The 27,478-nt window shown below is 39.1% G+C and overlaps 1 protein-coding gene and 1 pseudogene across 1 annotated transcript in view; both read left to right on the top strand.

Annotated features, from left to right (window-relative positions):
• The window catches only part of LOC108517360 (zinc finger protein 248-like), a 31,644-nt gene extending 27,086 nt beyond the window's left edge, over positions 1-4,558 (top strand). The window contains 3 exon segments of the mRNA XM_017855237.1: positions 403-600; positions 603-626; positions 629-4,558. Of these exon segments, the coding sequence (XP_017710726.1) occupies positions 403-600; positions 603-626; positions 629-1,899 (1,493 nt within the window). The 3' untranslated portion in view covers positions 1,900-4,558.
• On the top strand, positions 4,315-15,853 carry LOC108517357 (serine/threonine-protein kinase tousled-like 2 pseudogene; annotated as a pseudogene).
• The last annotated feature ends 11,625 nt before the right edge of the window (positions 15,854-27,478 follow it).

Below are 27,478 nucleotides of genomic sequence, written 5' to 3'. Positions count from 1 at the left end.
TGAAACCTCTTGTGTGCTAATCTTTACCATCTCTTTATTCAGTGTTCATTGTCTCTGTTGGGTTCACCCCATTTTCTCCGAGTTTTTCTATTTCTGAATCAACCACTCTGGTTCTCTGTGCTGTGAATTTTATTTCATCTTTTCTTTTCAGTTTTGAAGGTTATATTTATAAAGTGTTAAATGTCATTGCCAACTTCCTCTCCCTGTTTCCACTGAAGCATGTTTATGTTTTCCACCTAAACCTTGGTGGGTAAAGAAAATGTACACTTGAACTCAGTTCACACCATGAAACTGAATTTAAAACAAAAGAATTGACTGTATGATAGGGCATTTGTGTAAAAGTCCAGTTCCATCAGAAATGTACTAAGGTTCATAAGATGTGGTTATTTTTCTCATTTCTAGAAAGGAAATGGAAAGTTGATGACATGTTAGAGAGCAACCAGGAAAATGAAGATGACCATTTTTGGGAGCTTCTATTCAACAACAAAACAGTAAGTGTAGAAAATGGAGACAAAGGAGGCAAAACTTTCAATTTGGGCACAGACCCTGTTTCTTTAAGAAATTATTCCTATAAAATATGTGACTCATGTGAAATGAGTTTGAAAATATTTCGGGCTTAATTATTAGTAAAAGAACTGTTCCAGAAAGAAGCCTGATGAGTTTAATGTATGTGAGAGATTGCTCCTTGATATTAGGCATGAGAAAATCCCTATTGGAGAGAAGTCTTATAAATATGATCAAAAAAGGAATGCCATTAATTATCACCAGGATCTCAGTCAGCCAAGTTTTGGCCAACCTTTTGAGTATAATAAAAATGGACAAGGCTTCCATGATGAGGCAGCATTTTTTACAAATAAGAGATCTCAGATGGGAGAGACAGTCTGTAAATATAACGAATGTGGAAGAACCTTCATTGAAAGTTTAAAGCTCGATATATCTCAAAGAACTCATTTGGAAATGGAGCCATATGGATGCAGTATTTGTGGGAAGTCCTTCTGCATGAATTTAAGGTTCGGACATCAGAGAGCTCTTACAAAGGACAATCCTTATGAATATAATGAATATGGGGAAATCTTCTGTGACAATTCAGCTTTCATTATCCATCAGGGAGCTTACACAAGAAAGATTCTCCATGAATATAAAGTGAGTGACAAAACCTGGGAAAAGTCAACTCTCTTAAAACATCAGATAGTACACATGGGGGGAAAGTCTTATGATTACAGTGAAAATGGGAGTAATTTCAGCAAGAAGTCACATCTTACCCAGCTTCGGAGAGCTCACACAGGAGAAAAAACCTTTGAATGTGGTGAATGTGGGAAAACCTTCTGGGAGAAGTCAAACCTCACTCAACATCAGAGAACACACACAGGGGAGAAGCCCTATGAATGTACTGAATGTGGGAAAGCCTTTTGCCAGAAACCACACCTGACCAACCATCAGCGAACACATACAGGAGAAAAACCATATGAATGTAAGCAATGTGGAAAAACATTCTGCGTGAAGTCAAACCTCACTGAACATCAGAGAACACACACAGGGGAGAAACCCTATGAATGTAATGCGTGTGGGAAATCCTTCTGCCACAGATCAGCCCTCACTGTCCATCAGAGAACACACACAGGGGAAAAACCCTTTATATGTAATGAATGTGGAAAATCCTTCTGTGTGAAGTCAAACCTAATTGTACATCAAAGAACTCATACTGGGGAGAAGCCCTATAAGTGTAACGAATGTGGGAAAACCTTCTGTGAAAAATCAGCTCTCACTAAACATCAGAGGACTCACACAGGGGAGAAGCCGTATGAGTGTAATGCATGTGGGAAGACCTTTAGTCAGAGGTCAGTGCTCACCAAACATCAGAGAATTCACACGAGGGTGAAAGCTCTTTCAACATCCTGAATGTTAGAAGCCTTCGTACACCTGTGAAATTGGTTATACAGTTTCAAAAAAGGATATTAGAGAAAGCCAAAGAATGTCAGACATTTGTAGAAAATGACTTCTTGTTTGAATATGTAAAAGCTTTCAAGAAAAATTAAAACCTTTCATTAGAAAATTTGTACTGAGGGGAATTCTGTTCACCTAAGTAATATGGTGAAAATATTTATCTAGAATTTATGTTGTTTAGTGTTATATTCCAGGCATGATACCAAAATTTTATTGCAAATATAATGGACAATATTCATTTATACCCATATTCACAGTGGGATCTGAAGCTTGTAAAAGTTGAATGACAGCAGCATTAAACATACATGTGAAGAGTCCCTGATGTTTGTAGACCTTATGTGAGTATGCTAATATAACAAATTTGAGTATGCTTGATTTGTATATTGGAATTCAACATGATTGTGACGAGAAAGTACGTACCTTTAATTGAGTAACTACTATGGTATGTGTTAATATTTTCCACACTAAATACCATTGGTGTCTTTATAGGTTGATATATATGTGTATGTACATATGTTTGTATGTATATGTAAATATATTTCTACACATATACTTAAATGTAGCGATGTGCTAGTATAACCTCATACTGACTTAAAAGTTCTGCTGATTGTTAAATTTTAAGGAATTTTGTGAGCCAGTTATTAAAAAGTCATTATTTAAAATATGTAAACTTACAGTTAAATTAAAAACAAAGGTAATAAATACTCAGCACTCATCACTTCCTAATTATTTTGCTACATTTCACTATTACCTTTGTTGTTTTACTTATTTAATCTGTGTGATGAAAATACTGTATATAGTGTGCACTGCACATCTGTCTCTTCCCAACTCCACATGCAGTGCTGTCTTGTTGGTAGCTTGGACTTAGTGGGAGTGTTTACACCATGGAAATTGACAAACTATAAATCAGGGTTTTAATTTTCTCAGATAACCTGCTGTCAAATATTTACAGCACATCACTGTGTATATATGAAAATGTATTTGGCAATACAAACTGCGTACCCCTTCTGTTTCCTGACGTAAATAAATGGCTATGGCCATTTACAGCTGAACCGCATCTTCAAAAAAGAAGCCAAAATATTTTCGTGAGGTTTTAACTACCTCTGAATCTGTCCTACTCTAAATACTACCAGAGTTCCTTTGTAGTTTGGCCAGTATGTGTTTTTAGTGAAATATTATTTCACAAAGAACTATATCATGTACCTTTCCTCTGACTGTTTCCTGGCATATATGCATGAATATGGCCATTACTGAACTATCACTTCAGTAAAGAAGTTAAACAGTAGTTTTCTGAGGTTTTTCAGCTACCTCTGGGTCATTCTGTAATGTAAATGCTGTTAATAAGAATGGTTTTTACATAAATTATGCAAAGGTTAACAAACAGTAATACTGCACTCCTCAAATAAAAAGTGGCGGTATGTAATGAAAGGCCCTTTTCATACCCTTGGTATTTCATTATGTATCTGTTTAGGCATGGCCTATGTGACACTAGTTCTGTGTATTAGTATTTTAGAGTGTCTCTGCTTCCCTTGTCGTGTTGTTTCCTTTGCCCCCTCTTGGAACACAGTGGTCAGCAGTTCTAACAGACACTGCCCACGTGATGGCCATTCCCTACTTCATCCTTGCTGAGCTAAATTTTGTATTTTTGTGCATTCTTCTCCCAGATGACTTAGGTGGTAAGTCCAGATTAGTCAAAGCTAATCATGGAAGTTCCATTTTAATGATTTTGTTGGGGTGAACTTGGGAGCAGTGAGATGTTTGGGAATTATTGTGTAGTCCTTCTGGGAAAGATCTCCTTGATACAACATTGTCATGACATGAGAAGAGACTCTGTCTCTTCTGCTGGGCTTTTTCATGTCTGTACATGCTATTGGCTTATCGTTTGTATCTGAAGGGCAGTAGGCTGAAGATAACAGTGCACAAGGTAGGAAAAGCCAGTTCAGAGATGATGTTGCTGAGCTACTCTGCTCTCTGTACCTGCTCTCCACTGGGACTTTGTATAACCCTCAATAACTGTTTTTTATTTGGTCTTAGGGCTATCTGATACTTAAGAGCTGAAGGCATTCTAGCTGGCACAGAGGAATATTTTTCTAAGTGTTAATGTTCTATATGGTAATTGGGGGAAGAATTATTTCTTTTGACAAGTTAATATATGGATGGTTATTTGTATCAGCCATGGTTCTTTCTGGCGGAAAACAGAATTCTCCAACTAAAAAGATTTTAATGGCAGACTGATTACAGTGGTGTGGGCCAGAAACAAGGGGCTCTGAAACACCCAGAGACTTGTGTCAGCAGGAAGCCATTGCCATTCTGAGCCTTGAAGGGCAAGGATGGAAACAGTGTTACCAGAGCCCAGTAAGAACTGCTGTCATGGAGGAGGGGCCACCTTGTAAGAGACATCATTACTACGAGAACTGTGGTGCCAAATTGCTGGTGCCTCTCTTTGGAGAAACCAACCAGATACATCTGCGGGAGAGCCCAGGTGGGCACAGAGAAGGGTGGAGAGAGAATCTGGGAAGAGAAATGGAGAATAAGCAGCACAGTGTTTTTCATTTCTGTAAATTCCTATGTAGAAGGCTCAGTGTTAGAAATAAAGTTACTCTACTAGTTGCAAGTTAAGTGTTTCTGTTTGTTCTCCTTTCCTATTGGCATAAGTAAACTCCCTTTGGAACCACGCAGGTATATCCCTCCTTCAACATGTGTGAAGCAGACATTATATTAAATTACATTATTCATATGTCCCTGTGGTGTTTCTTATTGTATGTGGTGTAAGGTAAGCAGCTCTGTATCCTTCCAAATAAATAGCCAGTTGTCCCTGCACTATTTGATTAATTCACCCTTTCTTGTGTTAATTTGATACATTTTTATTATGTACTTAAATATGTGTTATGACTATTCCTTTGACTGCTCAGTGCAACTTTTCTGCATTCTTCTAGTAATAGAACCTGTCATAGTGATCATGGTGTGGCATTTACCCCAATCCTGGCTCCACAGAGTACTATGTCTTCATGTCCTCCACATTTGTATTGATCCAGAAATGGTAGTTTGTTACAAAAGAGACCAGTGACAAGCCATCCTAGAATATTTTTATTGGGCGGTCACTGTAGACCAGAGAGTTTGTGTCCTTATTACTTCCAGCAGTCATATTGAGAAAGTACATTTGCTCTGTAATCTACTGAAAGTCAGTCTGCAACACAAAAATGAAAAAAGAAAAGATGGCTATGATAAGCACCATAAAGAAAAATCAAAATAGGAAAAGTTGTCAGATACAAGGTTTGATTTTAGATAGGATGGAGAGGAAAAGACCTCACTGAGCAGGCTACGTTGAGGGAGGAGTGATGTGGATAGTATCTTGAAGAATAGTGTGTTCACATGTGTGTATCTAACACATGCATGTAAACCAACAACTTAAGATTCTGTTTTATGAGATCCTTACCCTAATTACCTGTAATGTACTTTGTTGATATTTTCTCTTATACTGCATTCTATTAAAAGAAATACTTTTTCCCATATACTAAACTGATCTCACAATCAACAGTTTATCCCCCAGTGCACTCATGTTTAAACCAGGATGAGAATTGCTGGGTCATAGATCTGTGATTTCTGAAATGACTAATCACTCCCAGTGCCTGGAAATAGTTTTCTGATAAACTCCTAAGAGCCTGTTTTTGGAATTGGGCTTACTTTCTGTCTTGAAATTGCCTTCCTCTGGTCTAGTGGGCCCTGTCACTTCACACCCTACCTATATTTAGCAGGGAAATGTGGAACTATTGCTTCTGGTAGGGTTCAGCCCATGGGTATCCTTGATGCCTTCAACCCCTACCCCTGTTTGCTGCTGGCAACCAGAGACTGTGGCTGTGACTGCCCTGGATCCTTTCATCATATCTCTCCTTTTCTGAGGAAGACTTACCTATTCTCCTTCCTGTTTTTCCACTGAGTCTTCATCTGTCACCCAGTGACTGGACACTGCACGCTCAACCTCCTCCCTTTGAGGAACTCCAACTCACTTTTCCCAACCTGCCTCTCTTCTCAGATCTTGCATTCCCAGGCTTGTCTTTCAGACAACAAAAAACCAATGTCTTCTCTTAGACAGCAGTTATGAAGAGCAAGGTCTCAGATACTTTGGGAGGTGAGAACTGATGACTAATATGAAGCTATGCCATGTTTGGAGTCCATACTTTGGTATGGCCAATGCTGTCTGTTATTGGTTTCTTTATCTACAGAATGGGGGTAGTTATCCTCTCTACAAAAGTGGGCCTTAACCGTAAGCTTGCTTTCAGTAACAGCCAAAAATTCTACCTTTGCCGATCCCCTAAAGGAAGCTCAGGACCTCAGAAAAGAAGACAGGAGTTCAGAATTTCTTCAACTCAGACCCCTTGTAAAGGCTTACCCTATTCTTGTGGATCTCTGATAACATCCCTTAAAACAGAAAACGAACTTGGAGAAACTTGGCAGCCCTGACTGGTGCCCATGACATAGTGGGACTTCCTTAGCTTTCTCAGGCCTAGATTCCCCTGTGCTGATGTCTGCACCAGTTGCCGATATTGGGAGAATAAATATTCTTTGGAATTTGACAGATGAGTTCTCTTCAACCCACCTCACTCACATATTGGTTCACTTCCCTAAAGTAACTTGGTTTTTAGTTCTGTCTGGGCCTTTTTCCATGCACTGTAACTAATAAATATGTGCCTGTAGAGAATTTATAACATACTGGAGTTTTATGGACATTTGAGTATTAAAAATCAAGAAATATGGTCAGACTATTAATCAAATGCTAGAATACATACATGACTGGAGAGTTGTAAGTTGTATTTTTAATTGCTTCTAAAGAGAAATAAATAGTAGTATCAGCTCAGCCACAGGAAATTAACCTTAGATGAATTGATACTACTATTATGTATGGTTTTTAGTTTTCTCAGATGATTTGGTGATTTGTACACATATTATTGTTACGTTATTACAGTTAAATATATTTTAAAGTTCCTATAGAAATGTTGCCTAAGTTTTCAAACTGGTAATGTTAGTGGTAGTGATGAAAAACATACCTGAACATCAATAACTTTAGAAGAGCAGTCAGATGCTATCAAAGGCTGTGAAGAACTTTAACCATGAAACAACATGGAGTTAGTTTAGTAGGTAATGATGAGGAAATAATACTCAGAAAATAGACATTAAAATCACTGACATGACTTTATCACAAAAGTCATAGGGTTACACTCTCTGAAAATACGTTTTTCCACTTATTTATATGAGAAAATTAGTGGGGAAAATAGTACTTTCTGTTATGTGTGTTAGTTTTGTCAGGGGCTTTTGGTTTATTTTGACTTCTCATATTTCAGTGTCCTTTTAGGATACACACACACACACACTTACACAATGGAAGTATAATGTATATGGTGAACTCATTTACAGTACATAACAGTTTTCCATGTTAGTTTTCCTACCCTTACCTCACCATTTTTAACAACTACTTAAAATTTCTCAACAATCATTTATCTACAATATTTTATCTACACCCTACCAATGGCTCACTTTTAGTTAGTTTCCCATATTTTTACTCTTACAAATGAACATTATGGAGGTATACCTTTGATCATATACCTTTCTACGCTTGTCCAAGTTTTTTCTCTCTCTCCCTTTTTTTTCTCCCAATTGCACAACCACCAAGTCGTCTTCAAATTAATTTCTCAGAGTCTACTCTCTGGGTAATAGGGGTTCTAATGAAATTGACTCCAGGAAGTCTGTATGGATTTCATTCCCATTCAAAGTTTGGAAATGTGACAGCTGGGTGGGGTGACTAATGCCTGTAATCCCAGCACTTTGGGAGGCCAAGGTGGGAAGAATGCTTGAGCCTAGGAGTTCAACACCAGCCTGGGCAATATGGTGAAACCCTTTCTCTACAGAAAATACAAAAATTAGCCGGGCATGGTGGTGCACACTCTATAATCTGAGTTACTTGGGAGGCTGCGGTGGGAGAATCACCTGAGCCTGGGAAGTTTAGGCTGCAGTGAGCTGTGATTGTGTCATTGCACTCTAGCCTAGGTGACAGAGTAAGTCCCTGTCTCAAAAACAAAAGAAAAAGTTCGGAAATGTGGGCCCACCATTGCTACAGTGGGTGCTGTTCTTTTTTTTTGTTGTTAAAAAATTCCAACCTTACTAATATAATATGATAGTTCTTAAACATTTTAATTTCTAAATTTTCTACAGACATTGAAATTTAAAAATATTGATTACCCCTCACTTTCTTAATGTTGGCTTATATCAGTAGGCTCACTTTAACTGAGGTGCTCATCATTTTGTAATAGCTAGTCATGGAAGATTATTAAGATATTTTCTTGGCTTATGTACTCTCACCAATCTAAGTACATAGTTTACCTTTTTACAGGAACAGTGGAAACTTGTTTTTTTCACTTTATGAACAACATATCAACAGGATAGTCTTTCTCATTTCTGGGAGGTATACTTTAAAATTTGTCTATGGGAATATATATATTTTTTAAGTTTTCAAATTACTTCAAGCTTTTAAGTAATTTTGGCTGGGTGCAGTGGCTCACGCCTGTAATCCCAACATTTTGGGAGGCCAAGGCTGGCAGATCACAAAGTCAGGAGATCGAGACCATCCTGGTATCACGGTGAAACCCTGTCTTTACTTAAAAAAAAAAAAAAAAAAAAAAAATTAGCTGAGCGTGGTGGTGGGTGCCTATGGTCCTAGCTACTCAGGAGGCTGAGGCAGGAGAATGGTGTGAACCTGGGAGGTGGAACTTGCAGTGAGCCAAGATCGCACCACTGCACTTCAGCCTGGGCAACAGAGTGAGACTTCATCTCAAACGAAACAAAACAAAACAAAAAAAACTTTTAAGTAATTTTTTCCTTCTGCAATTGGTACGCAATCTTAACATTAAGATTAGAAATGCTCATTATAATTTTTAAACGCTTTGGTAGTTTAAATTTTATATTCCATGTGAAGTATATTTATTTTGTGAGGTAAACATTTACACGTACCATGTGATCTACAGAGAGAACCACTTACCCCAACACCATTTATTAAATAGGCCTATTTCTCTCTACTTTGAAATGTCATTGTGATGGTTAATTTTATATATCAACTTGACTGGGTCATGGAGTGCCCAGTTGCTTGGTCTAACATTCTTCTGGGTATATCTGTGAGGGAGTATTGGATGATATTAACATTTAAATCAGTAGACTAAGTAAAGCAGATGAGCGTGGGTGGGACTCATCCAATTGATTGAAGGCCTGAATAGAACAAAAGTGCCAACACCCCTGAGTAAGAATTCCCACCAGTGACCTTCAAACTGGACATCAGCTTTTTCTTGCCTTTAGACTCAATTGAAACATTAGCTTTTCCTGGGTCTTGAGCCTTCAGATTGGAATAATACTCTCAGTCCTCCTGGGCCTCGAGTTTGCTAACTCAACCTGCAGATCTTGGGACTTGCTAGCCTCCATAATCAGGTGAGCCAATTCCTTATCATAAAGCTCTTTCTATATGTACATCTTATTGGTTCCATTTTTCTGGAAAACTGACATAGCCACCATTATCACATACTGAATTCTTACATGATCTTAGGCCTTTACATATTTTTTTTTTCAGACTCTAAAATACTTAGTTTATTCTAGCCATTAAAGATGGATCTTTGCCCCAGTGCAGTGGCTCACGCCTGTAATCCTAGCAATTTGGGGGGCCGAGGTGGGTGGATCACCTGAGGTCAGGAGTTCGAAACCAACCTGGCCAACATGATGAAACCTTCTCTACTAAAAATACAAAAATTAGCCAGGTGTGGTGGCACGTGCCTGTAGTCTTAGCTACTCGGGAGGCTAAGACACAAGAATCGCTTGAACCCAGGAGATGGAGGTTGCAGTGAGCTGAGATCATGCCACTGCACTCCAACCTGGGCGACAGAGCGAGACTGTCTCAAAAAACAACCAAAAAAAAAAAAAAAGACATCTCTAGTTAAGCTTTAGTCTGTATCTTCACAAAATTCTCGACCCCCCTCATTATTTCAAATAAAATTTACATTTGTTCTAGCAGCAGTACAAAAGATTTGAAAATACAGAACGTTGTTGAGAATTTGTTTGGAATGTTGTGACATAATATGCCTAACTTTTTTTGTTCAAAAAATGATTAGTTCCTGTTACTTGCTTTTGTTTTGTTTTGTTTTGTTTTTTTTGTTTTTTGTGTTTTTGAGACAAGAGTCTCGCTCTGTCACCAGGCTGGAGTACAGTGGCGTGATCTTGGATCACTGCAACCTCCGCCTCTCGGGTTCAAGCGATTCTTCTGCCTCAGCCTCCTGAGTAGCTGGGACTACAGGCACGCGCCACCATGCCCAGCTAATTTTTGTATTTTTAGTAAAGAGACCGGGCTTTACTATGTTGGCCAAGATGGTCTTGATCCCTTGACTTCGTGATTAGCCTACCTCGGCCTCCCAAAGTGCTGGGATTATAGGTGTGAGCCACTGCGCCCGGCCACTATTTGCATTTTTTAAGGTGTCATTCAATAAACTTATAGTTTCCTTTACATAGCCTGCACATTTAATTCTATGTGTTTTTTAGAACATGTGAACATCTTGACCAAGTTTTATAGTTTCCTTCACATAGACCACACATTTATTTAATTCTAGATATTTTTTAGCACATGGAAACATCCTGATCAAGCTTGTCTAACCTGTGGCCCATGGGCTGCATGTTGTCCAGGATGGCTTTGAATGCAGCCCAGCACAAATTTGTAAACTTTCTTGAAACATGTGTAGGGAGACCCCCTGAAACTATTGCTATGGAATAAAAGATGAAATGCTTCTTATTATTGTAAATTCAAAATTGCATGCAGGATTGTGTAAAGACAATGCCAAGTTGGACTGTCAGAATGAGCCAACAGCACGTGATGTGCTTCCCCCTGCAGATAGCCTATGAATGGACGTGCAGTCAGGGAGGTTTCACATCACCAAGATTCCTATCCCAGAAAAGCAGATGTTCATAGCTTTGGGAATGGAACGCGACCCTCGTGGAGAACCTATAAACAGGCGCATGGGGGGCGTCTGTCCATATGGATAAGATAGGGCTATAAACGCCCTTATCTTGCCGTGGCTCTTCCAGGCCTCTTTAGGGTTCATACTCCCTTCTGAGAATTTCTGGTCTAACTGATTGTCTAACTTCACGTCCTGTTTCTATGAATTGTTTGTAACCAACTTTTGCTGCAACTATTACTGTTGATTAATATCTTGCTAATCATAGGTTATGGAAAGACTGTGTTCCTGTTTTAAGGCTCTGTTAGAAATTAAACTTCACCTCCTGTTTCTATGAACTGTTTGTAATGAGCTTTTGCTGTAACTGTTACTGCTGTTCCTGTTTTAAGGCTGTTGGAAATTACTGATGCACACACTATGTTGTAAATTCTTATCTCTTTATACTGTACTTCTCCATACAGATGTTATATTAAAGAATTACTTCATCCCCATGTGACCATCTCACCACATAATCAAATAACCCTAAATCCCTCACTAATGTACCCCCGCCCTCACTAAACTCAATAATAAATGCTGGCATATCCAGTGCATTGTTGGCACCACGGGACCAGAAGGCTGTGACCCCCCTGGACCCAGCTTTCACTGTCTTGTGTGTGTCTGTTATTTCTCAACTTGCCCATCCGCCTGGGAGCAGAGAGCCCTGTTGCATTGTGGACTGCTGGCCAGTTCCCGCAATAATTATGAGCTTTTTTTGTGTGACTTTTATTTTTTTTAGCTCATCACCTGTCGTTAGTGTTAATGTATTTTATGTGTGGCCAAAGACATTTCTTTCTTCCATTGTGGCCCAGGGAAGACAAAAGATTGGACACCCCTGATCAAGATTGGACACCCCCGATCTTGACTATATTATTATAATGAATATAACAGAGGTATTTTATTAATATGTATTTAATAAATGTATATTTACCACTGAAGATTCTCGTGGTACACAGTTCAGTGAAGAGATTATCACAAAGCATCATGCCTTTTGTAAAAATGTCAGACTTTGCACTTAAAGTGAATGGAGAGGATGAATCATTTCTTTTAGATTATGTTTTCTGATTTTTTTTTTCATTTTGTTTAATATATATGTAATTTTCCAAGTTGATATATTTTGCAACCTGGGAAAAAAATAGCCATGGAGATAACACTTTAATTGTTGGTCTCATTTTCAGCTTTATTTAAGTGTCTTTTCTGTGTTCACAAGTGAAATTGATAAACAGTTTGTGGTAGCTTTCTATGTAGACACAGGCTGTTATTTAAGACGACTCCAGACCATGTCCGTTGTGATTCTGAAGGGGCAAAGCCTCCAGGGAGAGGAGATTTAATTTGAGCAGCACCAACTTATTACAACTTTTGGAATGATTGCTACCGAGTGTCTACAGTGGCTCATGGGGCACTAAATTCAGCAATGTCATGAGTTGGGCGTCTGACGACACTGGGAGGGGAAGGCATAGCCCCTTGTGTGGGGCTTATGTTGTCTTCAGCTTCTGAGGGAGCTGATTACTGAGGCTCCAGTCTTCAGCCTTTATCCTTTGGAGAACTGATTCTGGGCATACAACTGTTTCTGGGCAGAGAACTGGAAAGGAAGTTTGTGCACTTTGGAATTGGAATTGGTTTGAGGGGAGTTCGGTGGTATTTGGTAGTTAGAAAAGGTGAGATTAGCTTGTAGTAGGTGGGATCCAAAACTCCAAATGACTGTCATTTGTGTCCATTAGCATCTTGGGTTTTCAAGCCTGTCCTGAATGTAGGTAAAGGCCTTTGATGATAGGATGTGCTCCAGGGTCAGGGTTGAAGAGGGAGTAAGGGTAGGGACTGGGACTGAGCAGTGGGTTGGCTGTGGTTGCATTTGTTGCTTTCTTTGAGGAAAGCTCCCTGTGTAAGTGGCCAAGTATGTTCAGTAAAATGTGTAGGCCTTAATTCCAGAAGAACTGCACCTCTGCAGCTGTCTATACTGGGGAGTGAGGCTCTTGAATGTGATTGAAGTGTTGTTAAAGGCCATCTAGTAAGAGCTGGACTGAGGGGTGTGAACAGTCCATAGTAAAGCACACTGTTCAAGAGCATGGACTTTAGAGTCAGCGAGGCCTGCATATACATCCACCACACTTAACACATATGTGACTGGACAGGTAATTTAACTACTGAAAACCTCAGTTTCTTCCTTTCTAAATGTGAATGGCAGTAGTACCTACTTTGTGGGGTTATTCTGAGAGTTAAATAAGATAACCAAGGAAATCCTAAATATATTCATCCAACCAATAGGTATAAGTCATTTTCATAGTTGCTTAGGAGTTATTTCTAAATGAAACAGAAAAACTCTCTGCTTTTATAGAACTTACTTTCTAGTGGGGCAATAAATATAAAAAGTTACCATGACTTCCACAATGGCAGCATGAGGACCTCTGTAGACCTACTTCTCAGTGAAGTGAGCATAACTGATGAAAATTATATAGGTCTTTGGGATCCAAGAGCACCTTTAGTCCCTGGAGACGCTCTGCCAGCCAGAAGTGATGGAAGAATTGTATAGCCTGGACCCACGACGGCAGGAATTATTGGAGGCCAGGTTTACTACAGTAGGTGTTAGTAAGGAAAACTAGAAAAGAAGAGGAAAAAACAATAAATCGATGCAAGAAGAAATAAATACATTGCAAACAGAAGAATGGGAAATATTCAAGAGTTGGAAAATCAGGAAACAAAAGACGAAATGAAGGAGAGTACATCAGATATAACGAAAGGGACCACCTTAATAGTGAGTCTTCCAACCAGAGCTTGTGCAGTGTGGGATCCTTGAGTGATAAAGAAGTAGAGACTCCCGAGAAAAAGCAGAATGACCAGTGAAAGCTGAAAAGAAAAGCTGAACCATATGAAACTAGCCAAGGGAAAGGCACTGCTAGGGTACATAAAATTAGTGATAACTTTGAGTTTGCTGGGGGAAGCGGGCCAGGAACCAGCCCTGACAGCAGTGTTCCACCAGTTGCACAATTCTCACCACAACATTCCTTATCCAATCCTTTACTGCAATGAGTAGAACAGCCCCTCTGTGGTTTAGATGGCAGCGCTGCAAAGGAGGCGATGGAGGAGCAGTCTGCTCTGCCAAACAGCCTCATGTCAGCAATGATAACAAAACCTCGGCTTGACACAGAGCAGCTGGCACAAAGGGGAGCTGGCCTCTGCTTCACTTCTGTTTCAACTCAGCAAAACAGTCCCTCATCTACGGGATCTGGCAACACAGAGCATTCCTGCAGCTCCCAAAAACAGATCTCCATCTGGCACAGATAGACCCAGTCCGACCTCACAATAGAAAAAATATCTGCACTAGAAAACAGTAAGAATTCTGACTTAAAAAGGAGGGAAGAATAGATGATTTATTAAGAGCCAACTGTGATTTGACACAGCAGACTGATGAACAGCAAAAGATGCTACAGAGATACAAGGAAGATTAAATAGATGTGTGACAATGAGCAAGAAAGTCCTTATAGAAAAGTCAAAAAGAGAAGATGGAATGTAGAGATAAGAGCATGCAAGACCGCTTGAGGTTGGACCACTTTTCTACTGTCTGACAAGGGACCTCTTTTACTGAACAGTGGACGGATGGTTATGCTTTTCAGAATCTTATCAAGCAACAGGAAAGGATAAATTCACAGAGCAAAGAGATAGACAATGGAAAATGTTAGCAAAGCAGAAACCTCTTGCAATGAGTCAGGACCCTCCTGCAACCAGTGAGCAGAAACAGCGGAAAAGCAGGACCAATGGAGCTGAAAATGAAACCTTAACATTAGCAAAATACCATGAACAAGAAGAAATCTTCAAACTCAGGTTAGGTCATCTTAAAAAGGAGGAAGCAGAGATCCAAGCAGAGCTGGAAACGCTAGAAAGGGTTAGAAATCTATATATCAGGAAACTAAAAAGGATACATAATGAAAATAACTCACAATTTAAATATCACCCAACACTAAATGACAGATATTTGTTGTTACATCTTTTGGGTAGAGAAGGTTTCAGTGAAGTTTACAAGGCATTTGAACTGACAGAGCCAAGATACATAGCTGTAAAAATTCACCAGTTAAATAAAAACTGGAGAGGAGAAAAAGAAGAATTACCACAAGCATGCATGTAGGGAATACCGGATTCATAAAGAACTGGATCATCCCAGAATAATTAAGCTGTATGATTACTTTTCTCTGGATACTGATTCGTTTTGTACAGTGTTAGAATACTGTGAGGGGAATGATCTGAACTTCTATCTGAAACAGCACAAATTAATGTCAGAGAAAGAGGCCCGGTCCATTATCATGCAGATTGTGAATGCTTTAAAGTACTTAAATAAAAGAAAACTTCCCGTCATACACTGTGACCTCAAACCAGGGAATATTCTTTTAGTAAATGGTACAGCATGTGGAGAGAGAAAAATTACAGAGCTTGGTCTTTTGAAGATCATGGATGATAGCTACAATTCAGTGGGTGGCATGGAGCTAACATCACAAGGTGCTGGTACTTATTGCTATTTACCACCAGAGTGTTTTGTGGTTGAGAAAGAACCACCAAAGATCTCAAAGGTGATGTGTGGTTGGTGGGTGTGATCTTCTATCAGGGTTTTTCTGGAGGGAAGCCTTTTGGCCATAACCAGTCTCAGCAAGACGTCCTACAAGAGAATACTATTTGTAAAGCTGCTGAAGTGCAGTTCCCACCAAAACGAGTAGTAACACTTGAAGCAAAGGCGTTTATTCCACGATGCTTGCCCTACCGAAAAGAGGACCACATTGATGCCCAGCAACTGGCCTGTGACCCCCTACTTGCTGCATCGTATCTGAAAATTGGTCTCTGTAAGTAGCCCCACTGGAGCTGCTATTGCATCAACCTTTGGGGCGTCCAATAGCAGTTCTTTGAATTGAGACCGACTCCAAGGTCACAAACTGTTCAACACACACAAAGTGGACAAATGGCATTTAGCAGCAGGTTTGGAACATAGCAAACCTGCTATGTTGAATGGATCTGAGGAAACCTGAACCAGGTGCTTATTTTCTTGCTTTTTTCCCATCCATTGAGCATGACAGCATGAATTCTCTTTAAGGAGACACCATGGGCAGCTCCGGCCAGGCCTGGTAGGAAAAGGCCCTGCCCAAGGTTCTGGTGTCAGTGGCCACTGTGTGTGGCTACTCTGAGGAAAAAATTAAAAAGAAAAACTGGTTCCGTGTACTGTGAACTTGAAAACATGCAGACTCAGGGGGGTCCCTGATACAGTGCTTCAGATGAAGAATGTGGACTTGAAAATACAGACTAGATGACTGGTTGCGGTGGCTCATGCCTGTAATCCCAGCACTTTGGGAGGCTGAGGCAGGCGGGTCACAAGGTCAGGAGATCGAGACCATCCTGGCTAACATGGTGAAACCCTGTCTGTACAAAAATACAAAAAAATTAGCCAGGCGTGGTGGTGGGCGCCTATAGTCCCAGCTACTCAGGAGGCTGAGGCAGGAGAATGGCGTGAACCCAAGAGGCAGAGCTTGCAGCGAGCCGAGATCACGCCACCGCACTCCAGCCTGGGCAACAGAGCGAGACTCTGTCTCAAAAAAAAAAAAAGAAAGAAAATACACACTAGGCTAGTCTAGTTCTTTTCTTTTAATAAAGTTTAGATAACATCTTCTGAAAAGCTTGTAGCACAAAGGCTTAGCTGCAGATGGTGTTTGACTTTGGAGGAAAAAAAATGCTGTTGCCTGTTAAAGGCACTGGAGTTAGTGTTTTATCCCTAAATAATTGCAATTTTAAAAAACATACAGATTCCCTCACCCCTTTTTTATTTTTGAAAGAATACATTTGGTTGTAAAGTGAAACCCATATTAGCAAGTACGTGGCAATGTTCATTCCAATCAGATGCAGCTTTCTCCTCCGTCTGGTCTCCTGTTTGCAATTGCTTCCCTCGTCTCAGTAGGGAAAAAATGAGTGGGAGTACTGAGATGTGTGAGTTTTTGCCATTGGACAAAGAATGAGGTTAGAAGACTGCAGCTTGGAGTCTCTCTAGGTTTTCAACTGTTTCTTCACAATTCGAACACTTGATGGTGGTCCCTTTTAATTTATTTGAAGTGCTATTTTTTTAAAAAAATAAAGGTTCATCCATGCAAAGAAAAGAAAAGAAAAGAAAATCATATAGGTCTTTGGAAGTGGTTCTTAGGGAACACAGCAACTAAGCACTACTTATTCAAGAAAATCTAAAAGTCATTAGGAACAGTGAGAATCTGTAGTATTTGAACCACAACCAGTGCCCTCCCGTCTTCCTCCCAGGTCAATATGACAAACTCTAGGTGGGTGCAGCCAAGAAAACAGAGCTCCCTTGCCTCCCAGCTCCCATTTTAGGGCAGTGGCATCTACATGAGAGGGACAGACTGCTAGTGTTTCTCATACATCTCCTATAAGTTGTTTAAGAGGCTAAATTGCAGGTCAGTACAGCTGAGGAGAATTCCAGGACTCCCTTCCACCCAGACCCCATTCACTTGACACAGGCTCTATCTCAGGCATGGTGTCCTGAGAATACAGGGGTCCAGTTACCCTTACTTTGACTCAGTAGGGTGGAGCTTCCAAGCCAGAAGAGGAAAGCCAAGAAGACCATCACCTTCCTACCCTCTCTACCCAGCACCCTTCTCCTAAAACATGGATGCTAGAAATAATCATTCCACTCTCTCCACTGTAGCCTCTGGGGCATGGCTCAGAGATTTCACCGAGTGGGGAAAACAATTCGTAAAATCAAGAGGTCAAAAGCTCTGCTAATGAACTGATGTTATTTGAATGAGTGTACAGGAAAGGTCAAATCTAAGGGCACTCAAAAACAAGATTTTGGTGGAAAATAAGAAGCTGGCAGCTTCAGTGAGAGATTCAAGCTAAACACAGGCCACATATTTACCAGAGGTGAACCAAGGAAAGAGATGACTAATCATAGGCCCCCGTGGTGTCAGAACAAACCTCCAATACTGACCTCAAAGGCTGTTCCTGTAGGAAGGCTTGTGTAGCAAATTGTGGTTACATGTGGTTAATTTTAGCTTTGAACATGGTAGTGGCTACACATCACCCACCCCCAGCAGCTTTGTATGTGTTCCTGAAGCAGCTTGCAGAAGCCAGGATAGGCATTAAGGTCCTGTTCTCCAAATATTGGGGAACCGTGCTTTAGTCACTGATTGCTCCTTCTGATCATGGAGGTGCAGACACGGAGGTATAAACACAGAGGTGAGCAGCTATTGCAACTCAATGCCATTGTTGCAAGCCCTTGCACTTATTCACTGGAGAGATGCTCTTTTGATTTAATGAATTGCTTTTCCCCTGCCCCTCATCCCCACCTCCTTGGCAAAATGTCTGAGCCACGCCCAGAGCCTAGGGTGGAGAAAGTGAAATGGTTCTTTCTAGTGCCCATGTTTTAGATGAAGTGAATTCCTGGGGATTTAAAGACTTGGTGCTTTTCCCCTTCATTTCTCTCTCTCTCTCTCTCTCTTTTTTTTTCCATTTTGGGAACCAGAAATGTAAGGACTGGGACCTTTGGCAACCACATATATGGAAGAATTTAGACAGTTGCCATGCATGCCCATGACAAGGTCCAGGCTTAGAAACGAACTCAGAAGAGCTTAAGTTTACATCTCAGGCTAGTCTTTAGTATGCAGACACCCTGTAACTATTTTTTTAAACTAAATGAATGAGAACAAAAAGCCTAGCAGAATCTGATCTCCAGAGATACCACACCATAAATTTCAAATGTCCAGTTTTCAACAACAACAAAAAAATCACAAGGTGAATAAAGAAACAAAGTATGACTAATTGAAAGCAAAAAAGAAAAGAAACTGCCCCTGAAAAAGACCAGACTGTGGGTTTACCAGACAAATTAAAAACACTGTCTTAAAGATGTTTAAAGAGCTAAAAGATGATGTGGACAGTCAAGAAAACTATAAACAAAATGGAAACATCAATAAACATAGAGAAAACAAATTCTGGAGCTGAAAAGCACAACAAATCTGCTAGAGGGATTTAAAAGCATATTTGAGCAAGCAGAAGAATGAGTGAATTTGAAGATAGGGTCATTGAAATCAAATTTAAGGAACAGAAATAAAAAAGACTGAAGCTGGGTGTGGTGGCTTATGACTATAATCCCAGCACTTTGGGAAGCTGAGGCAGGCAGATCACCTGAGGTTAGGAGTTTGAGACTAGCCTGGCCAACATGGTGAAACTCTGTCTCTACTAAAAATACAAAAATTAGCCATGCGTGGTGGCATGTGTCTGTAATCCCAGCTATTTGGGAGGCTGAGGCAGGAGAATCACTTGAACCCAGGAGGCGGAGGTTGTAGTGAGCCAAGATTACGCCACTATACTCCAGCCTGGGGAACAGACCGAGACTCTGTCTCAAAAAAAAAGTCTGAAAAAAAAAATGAACAAAGCCTAAGAGACGTATGGGACACCATCAAGTGGATGAATATATGCCTTGTTCGGAGTGCCAGATAGAGAAAGCGTAGAGATAATTTGGAGAAATAATTGGTGAAACATTATAAAATTTGATGAAATATATGAATATAAACCTAGAAGAAACACAATAAACTTCAAGTAATATAAAATTAAAGAGGCCCACACTGAGGCACAGACTGTCAAAGGCCAAAGACAAAGTTTTAGAGCAGCAAGAAAGAAGCAGCATATACTAACATACATACATACATGCTATCCTCAATAAAGTTATTAGCAGATTTCTTATCAGATCTTGGAGACCAGAAGGCAGTGGGTTGAAATGTTCAAAATGCTGAAGGGAAAAAAAAAAAAATCTGTCAGCAAACAATTCTGTATTTGGTAAAGTTTTCCGTCAAAAGTGAGGCTGAAATTAAGACATTCCTGGATAAACAAAAGCTGATGGAGTTTGATAGCAGTAGACCTGCCCTGCAAGAAAGCTAAAAAGAGTCCTTCAGGTTGAACTGAAAGGACACTAGACAGAAACTAATGCCCTAAAAGAAATGAAGATATCTGATAAAGGGAAATGCACAGGCAGTTGTAATACAAAGATGTATTACTGTAACTTTGGTTGGTAATTCCACTTTTGATTTTACATGATTTGAGAGACTAATGCCTAAAAGGTTTTGTGTCTCTGGACACAATGTATAACAAAGTCATTTTGTGACTTCAATAATTTAAAAAGTGGTGGGGACAGCGCTATGGGGGAGCCAAGTTTTTTTTTTTTTTTTTTTTTTATGTTATTGAGGTTAAGCTAGTAGTGTTATGACTTTAGGATGTTAAATGTAACAAAGAAAACAGCTATAAAGAATACACACAAAAGAAATGAGAAGGGAATTAAAAGATTTAGTACCAAAATCTACTAAAAAGAAAAGAACTGTACTTCAGGAAATGAGGGGAAAAAATGCTGTAAGACATAGAAAACAAAAGCACAATGATAGATGTAGATTCTTCATTTTTGGTAATTACTTTAAAGGTAAATGGCTTAAATGCTTCAATCAAAAGAGAGATTGGCAGAATGGATTAAATAAAACCAAATGTGATTGAACAGTACTGTCTACAAGAGACGCGGGTTCTGATCTGTGTCCAAAGACACTAATGAGTTAAAAGTGAAAGAATGAAAAAAGATATCCCATGCAAGTTGTAAAAAGAGCAGGAGTGAGTACAGTTGCTCCTTGAACAATTGGTGGTGGGTTAGGGGCACTGACCCCCAACACAGAAATACACAAACACATGCACAAGCACATAACTTTGGCCTCCCCCAAAATGTAACTGCTAGTGGCCTACTATTGACCAGAAGACTTACCAATAACATAAATGGCTAATTAACATGTATTATATATGTGTGTTATATACTGTATTCTTACAATAAAGTAAGCTAAAGAAGATATTAAGAAAATTGTAAGGAAGATAAAAATATGTTTATTTATTAAGTGCAAGTGGATCATCATTAAGGTCCTCATCCTCATTATCTTCACATTGAATAGGCCTATGAGGAGGAGGGAGAGGAGGAGTCAGTGTTGCTGTCTCAGGGGTGGCAGAGGCAGAAGAAGTGGAGAAGATGGAAGGGAGGCAGGAGAGGCAAGCATACCTGGTATAACTTTCCAGAACTACATCATAATTTCTCTCTGACGTTTTTTTCTTTTCTAAAAAGGTATCTATACAGTAACATTCCTATTGTTTTCTTTAATTTCAGCACCTGTATTACAAAAGGGTCTATGTCATAAAAGAAATTAAAAGCAGTCTTGAATAATTGGAAACCTTCTGCCAGATTATCTAATAGCAATTTGTTTTATGACATTGTTACTTGTACGTCTTCTATATCTTATGCCTCATGGTCAGGCTTTGGAAGTGCTCATCTCTATCAAGTCATCTTCTGTTAATTCCTCTGGTGTGATGTCTATTAGATCTTGAATTTCTCCAAGATCCATATATTGAAATCTTTATTCTCCTGCTTCCACCATCTTTTTTTTTTTTCTTTCTTTCTTTTTTTTTCGCCATATCCACGATCTCTTCTATGATTTCCTTGATTGGCTCTGTCATAAATTCTGTGAAGTCATGTACAACATCCGGATATAGTTTTCTCCAGAAGGAATTTATTGTTTTGGGGTCAATGGCTTCTATGGCTTTTTCTTTGACAGTCATGCCATCTTCAGTGCCAGTGGTGTCATGTTTCCAGTCTTTCATGATGTTCTCTCAAGGTTCTCTTCCATAGCATTAACCATCCTTTCCCTGGAGTACCATTGTAATGGGCCTTAAAGTTCCTTATGCCCTCCTCATCTAGAGGCTGAATTAGAGACACTGGGGGCACATAGACCACTTTGATGTCTTCGGTGTTGAACTGATGGGGTTCTGGGTGGCCAGGGGCATGCTCAATGTCAAAGGAGCTTCAGAAGGCAGTCCCTTACTAGAAAGGTATATCCTGACTTCAGGGACAAAGCATGGATGAAACCAATCCGGAAAAATGGTTCTCACTGTGCAGGCCTTTGTGTTGTGCAACCAAAAGACTAGAAGCTGATGTTTATCTTTTCTCTTCAAGGCTGGGTGTTAGCAGTTTTATAGAAAAGGGCAGACCTAATCATAAAGCCAGCTGCATTTGCACCAAAGTAGAGTTAGCCTTTCCCTTCCTGCCTTTAATCTTGGTGTTCATTTCTCTTCCTTAGTATAACAAATGTCCCTTGTGGCACTTTTTTTTTTTTTTCCCAAAGACACTTTTGTCTACATTAAAGACCTGTTCAAGGAGATATCTTTCCTCCTCAATGATTTTCTTTCTTCCTTTTCTTGAGACAGGGTTTTGCTCTGTCACCCAAGCTGGAGTGCAGTGGAGTGGTCATGGCTCACTGCAGACTTGACCTCCTGGGGTCAATTGATCCTCTCACCGCAGCCCCTCGAGTAGCTGGGACTAGAGGCATGTGCCACCATGCCTGGCTGATTTTTGTATTTTTTGTAGAGAGGGAGTTTTGCCATGTTGCCCAAGCTGGTCTCGAACTCCTGGGTTCAAGGAATCTGCTTGCCTTGACTTCCCAAAGTGCTGGGATTACAAATGTGAGCCACTGCGCCGAACCCTCAGTGATTTTCTTAATGGCATCTGGGACCTTGTCTGCTGCCTCTTGGTCAGCAGAAGCAGATTCTTCTGTTATTGTGACATTTTTATTTTTTATTGTTTACATTTTTGGAGACAAGGTCTCACTGTCACCCAGGCTGGAGTCCAGTGGCATGATCACAGCTTACTTGCAGCCTTGACCTCCCTAGCTCAAACAATCCTCCCACCTCAGCTTCCCAAGCAGCTAGGACTACAGGGTCATGCCACCACACCTGCCTTTTTTTTTTTTTTTTTTTTTTGTAGAGACAGGGTTTTGCCATGTTGCCCAGACTGGTCTTGAACTCTTGGGCTCAAACAATCTGTCCACTTCTGCCTCCCAAAGTGCTGGGATTACAGGCACGAGCCACTGCGCCCTGCCTAGAAATTTCTAATGCCAAACATCTTTCTAAAACTATCAAGCCATTCTTTGCTGGCTTTAAATTCTCCAGCTTTAAATCCTTCATGTTTTTGTTTGTTTGTTTGTTTGTTTTTGCTCCAAGTTGTCATATAACTTCACTATTTCTCAAATTGGATTAGAGTCTATAGGTATGCCTTATGGCAATCCTGAAGCCACATAAAAACTGCATTTTCAATATGAGATTACAAGGTATTTTGCTAAAAGTGCAAAGTTTTTGCACCTGTGGCACAGCTGCAGTGACAGCTTCATAAATTTTCTTTTTCTACAGTGGTTCTTACACTGAATTCAATTATCTTGAAATAGTGGGTAACCACAGCTGCAGACCTCAATCTACAGTACATATTAAGCAATCCATCTTTTTCTTGTAATATCATGACTTTTCTCTGCATCTTGGGAGCACTTCCAGCATCACTAGTGGGTCCAATAGTATTATTCAGTGTTTATGGAAATGCACTAAAAATGATGAAAAATATGTGAAAACTGTAAGAGATTACTTTTACTGTCATATGCAGTTTACTGGAGAAATGAACTGCTCACACAGAGATGATTAGCTTTACATTATATTTTAAGTGGATACTTCAGCTCACCACAATAGCAACAGGACTTGGCTGTGAAATTATTATAGTAGTATACTATATACTACAGGTAATTTTATGCAGTTATGATTTAATACTACCTCTTCATGTCTGTTAACATTTCTCTTGACTGCTAATGGTACCATGTACAGTCTTTATTTGTGCATGTTTTATTAAATTTTAACTTTTTATAGGAAATTTGTATATTTCTGGATAGTAAATGATAAAATAGACTAGTATCTTCATATATTTTATACATTTATTTCATGCCTCTTTTGCTTAATTTTTTCACTATTTCTAGGCCACATGGTTTATCTGCAAGTTTTTTTGAAATTGTCACAAATCTCCAAAAACTTTTCCAATATGTTGGAAAAACTCCATATATAATAGACCCATGCAGTTTAAACCCATGTTGTTCATGGGTCAACTGTATGTTAACCCATGACAAAGTAGGCCTTAAATCAAAAAGGTCACAAGAGATAAAGAAGGATATTGTATGTTAGTAAAAGTTCAATACAGCAAGAAGATACAGCAATAATGAACATTTATGCACTTAATAAGATAACATCAAAATAAATGAAGTGAAAATTGACAGAACTAAAGGGAAAAATAGACAGTTCTACTGTAATAGTTGGAAACATCATTTGTCATTCCAATAATGGATAGAACAGTGAGACAGAAGGTGGAAACACAGGACTTAAAAACACAATAAGCCAACTTGATTTAACAGACATCTAAATTAAATTATGTTTGCAGTTGAATCAAGGTTAAGGTTATTTTTAGGGCCTAACTGGCTTTGTCTGCTCTGGGATTATCCAGACCTGGTCTGCATTTAAAAATTTGCTTCAATATTCCCTTTTAGGATCAAGTAATACACAACACTATATCCAACAACTACTACAGACTACCTATTCTTCTCAAATGCACATTAGTTATTCTCCAGGGTAAACCATATGTTAGGTCACAAATTAAGTCTCAATAGATTTTAAAATATAGATATTATACAAAGTATATTCTATGACCACAACAGTATGAAGTTAGAAAATAATAAAAGGAAAACTGGAACATTTATAAATTTGTGGAAATAATTTAAATAATATACCTTTAAACAACCCATACGTAAAAGAAAAAAAATCACAAGGGAAATTGAAAAATACTCAGAGATGACTGAAAACAGAAACAAAACATACAGAAACTTACGTGATGCAGCAAAAGTTGTGCTAAAGGGGATATTTATAGCTATAGGTGCTTGCATTTTAAAAGAAGAAAAATCTCAAATCAGTTATCTAACATTACATCTTAAGGACCCAGATAAAGAGCTAACTAAAGGCTGGGAGCAGTGGCTCATGCCTGTAATCCCAGCACTTTGGGAGGCTGAGGCGGGTGAATCACCTGAAGTCAGGAGTTCAAGACCAGCCTGGCCAACATGGTGAGACCCCTGTCTCTACTAAAAATACAAAAATTAGCCAGGCATGGTGGCGGGTGCCTATAATCTCAGCTACTTAGGAGCCTGAGGTGGGAGAATCAGTTGAACCTGTGAGGTGGAGGCTGCAGTGAGCCATGATCATGCTACTGCATTTCAGTCTCGGTGACAGAACTAGACTCCATCTCAAAAACAAACAAACAAACAAACAAACAAACCTAAGCTTAACGGTTTCAGAAGGAAGGAAATAAGGGCAGAGACAAAAAAAATTAAAGAATAGAAAAACAATAGAGAAAATCAATTAAACCAAGAATTGATTGTTTGAAAAGATCAACCAAATTGACAAACCCTTAGCTAACTAGACTAAGAAAATGACTTAAATTACTAAAATCAGAAATGAAGACAGGGATATAAATACTGATTCTACAGAAATAAAATATAAGAAAGTACTAAGAACAACTTACTACAACAAATTGGATAACATGGATGAAATGGCTCAATATCTAGGAACACAATATCATTGACATAAGTCAATACTGACTCATGAAGAAATAGAAAATTATGTAAGTACATAATTAATAAGGAGACTGAATCAGTAATCAAAAAACTTGACAAAGAAATGCCCCAGACCTGATGCCTTCCTTGGTGAATTCTACCAAACATTTAAAGACCAACTAACATCACTCTTTTTTAGACTCTTCCAAAAAATTAAAATGAAGGGAACATTTACAAATTTGTTCTATGAGGTTAGTGTTACTTTGATATCATAGCCATACAAAGATACTATATGAAAATAAAACTGCACAGTAATATCCCTTATGAACACTAACACTTATGAGCAGTAATATCCCTTATGAACAACAGTCTTCAACAAATACTACCAAACTGAACTCAGCACTATATTAAAAATATGTACCAGCTGGGCATGGTGGCTTCTGCTTGTAATCTCAGCATTTTGGGAGGCCAAGGCAAGTGTATCACTTGAGGCCGGGAGTTTGAGACCAGCCTGGCCAACATGGTGAAACTCCATCTCTAATAAAAATACAAAAAATTAGCCAGGTGTGGTGGGGTGTGCTTGTAATCCCAGCTTCTCAGGAGGCTGAGGCAGGGGAATTGCTTGAACCCAGGCAGTAGAGGTTGCAGTAAGCCGAGATCACATCATTGGACTCCACTCCAGCCTGGGCGACAGAGCGAGATTCTGTCTCAGAAAAAAACAAAGAAAAAAAAAAGAAAAAAAGATTATATACCATGACCAAGCAGGATTTTTTCTGTTTATTTCTGTAATACAAGGATGGCTCAACATATGAAAGCCAACTAATGTAATATATCACATTAATAGAATGGAGGGAAAAACATAATGTCAATTGATGAAGAGAGAAACCATTGACATATTTCAACACTTTCATGATAAGCAATGCACATGTGATAAATCAACACACAGAAATAGAAGGAAACTACGTTAATGTAATAAAAACCATGTATTAAAAATACACAGCTAATGTCATACTCAGGGGTAAAAGACTGAAAGTTTATCTTCAGCATAATATGGAAGTTCTAGCCAGAGCAAATAGGCAATAAAAAACAAATAAAAGGCATACAGATTGGAAAGAAGTAAATTTTTTGTGTGTTCTTATATGATTTTATATGTAGAAAGCCCAAAAGAGTCCATCCACTAAAAATGGTTAGAATAAATAGACTCAGCAAAGGAGCAGAATACAAAATCAACACACAAAAGTCATTTGTGTTTGTATATACTAACAATAGAAAATCCTAAAAGGAAATTCAGGAAACAATTTTAGGTACTATAGCATCAAAAAAGATAAATCAAGGTGGCAAAAGACTTGTACACTGAAAACTACAAAATGTTGCTGAAATGTATTAAAGAATAAATGGAGATGTGTAAATCCATTCATGTACATTGATAGGAAGACTTGATATTGTTAAGATATTATATAGTACTACCCAAAGCAATCTACAGGTTCAATGCGATCTCTATGAAAATACCAAAGGTGTTTTTGCAGTAGTAGAAAATATATCCAAAAACCTATATGGAATCCAAAGGGACCCCCGATAGTCAAAATAATTTTAATAAAGAACAACATTGGAGGTCTCGCACCTCCTGCTCTCACACCTCCTGATTTTAAGAGTTGTTAGAAAGCTATAAATCATAATTGTGTAATAGTGTGGTGCTGCTATAAAGACAGATGTATAGAACAATGAAAAAGAATAGAAAGCCAAGAGGCCCTCAAAAGTATGAGTAAATGGTTTTAGACAAGGGTACCAAGACCATTCAATGGCAAGGACAGTCTTAAAAAAATGATGCTGGTGAGTGTGGTGGCACATACCTGTAATTCCAGCTACTCAGGAGGCTGAGACAGGAGAATCACTTGAACCTTGGAGGCGGAGTTTGCAGTGAGCAGAGACTGGGCCACTGCATTCCAGCCTGGGTGACAGAGTGAGACTGTATCTCAAAAAAAAGAAAAAAAAAAGCTGGGAAAACTGGGTATTGACATGCAAAAGAATGAAGTTGGATTCTTACCTAACACCATATTC

This window comes from Rhinopithecus bieti, unplaced genomic scaffold, assembly GCF_001698545.2.
Source record: "Rhinopithecus bieti isolate Rb0 unplaced genomic scaffold, ASM169854v2 scaffold_40838, whole genome shotgun sequence".
Lineage (NCBI taxonomy): Eukaryota > Metazoa > Chordata > Mammalia > Primates > Cercopithecidae > Rhinopithecus > Rhinopithecus bieti.
This window is presented reverse-complemented; position numbering and strand designations above follow the sequence as displayed.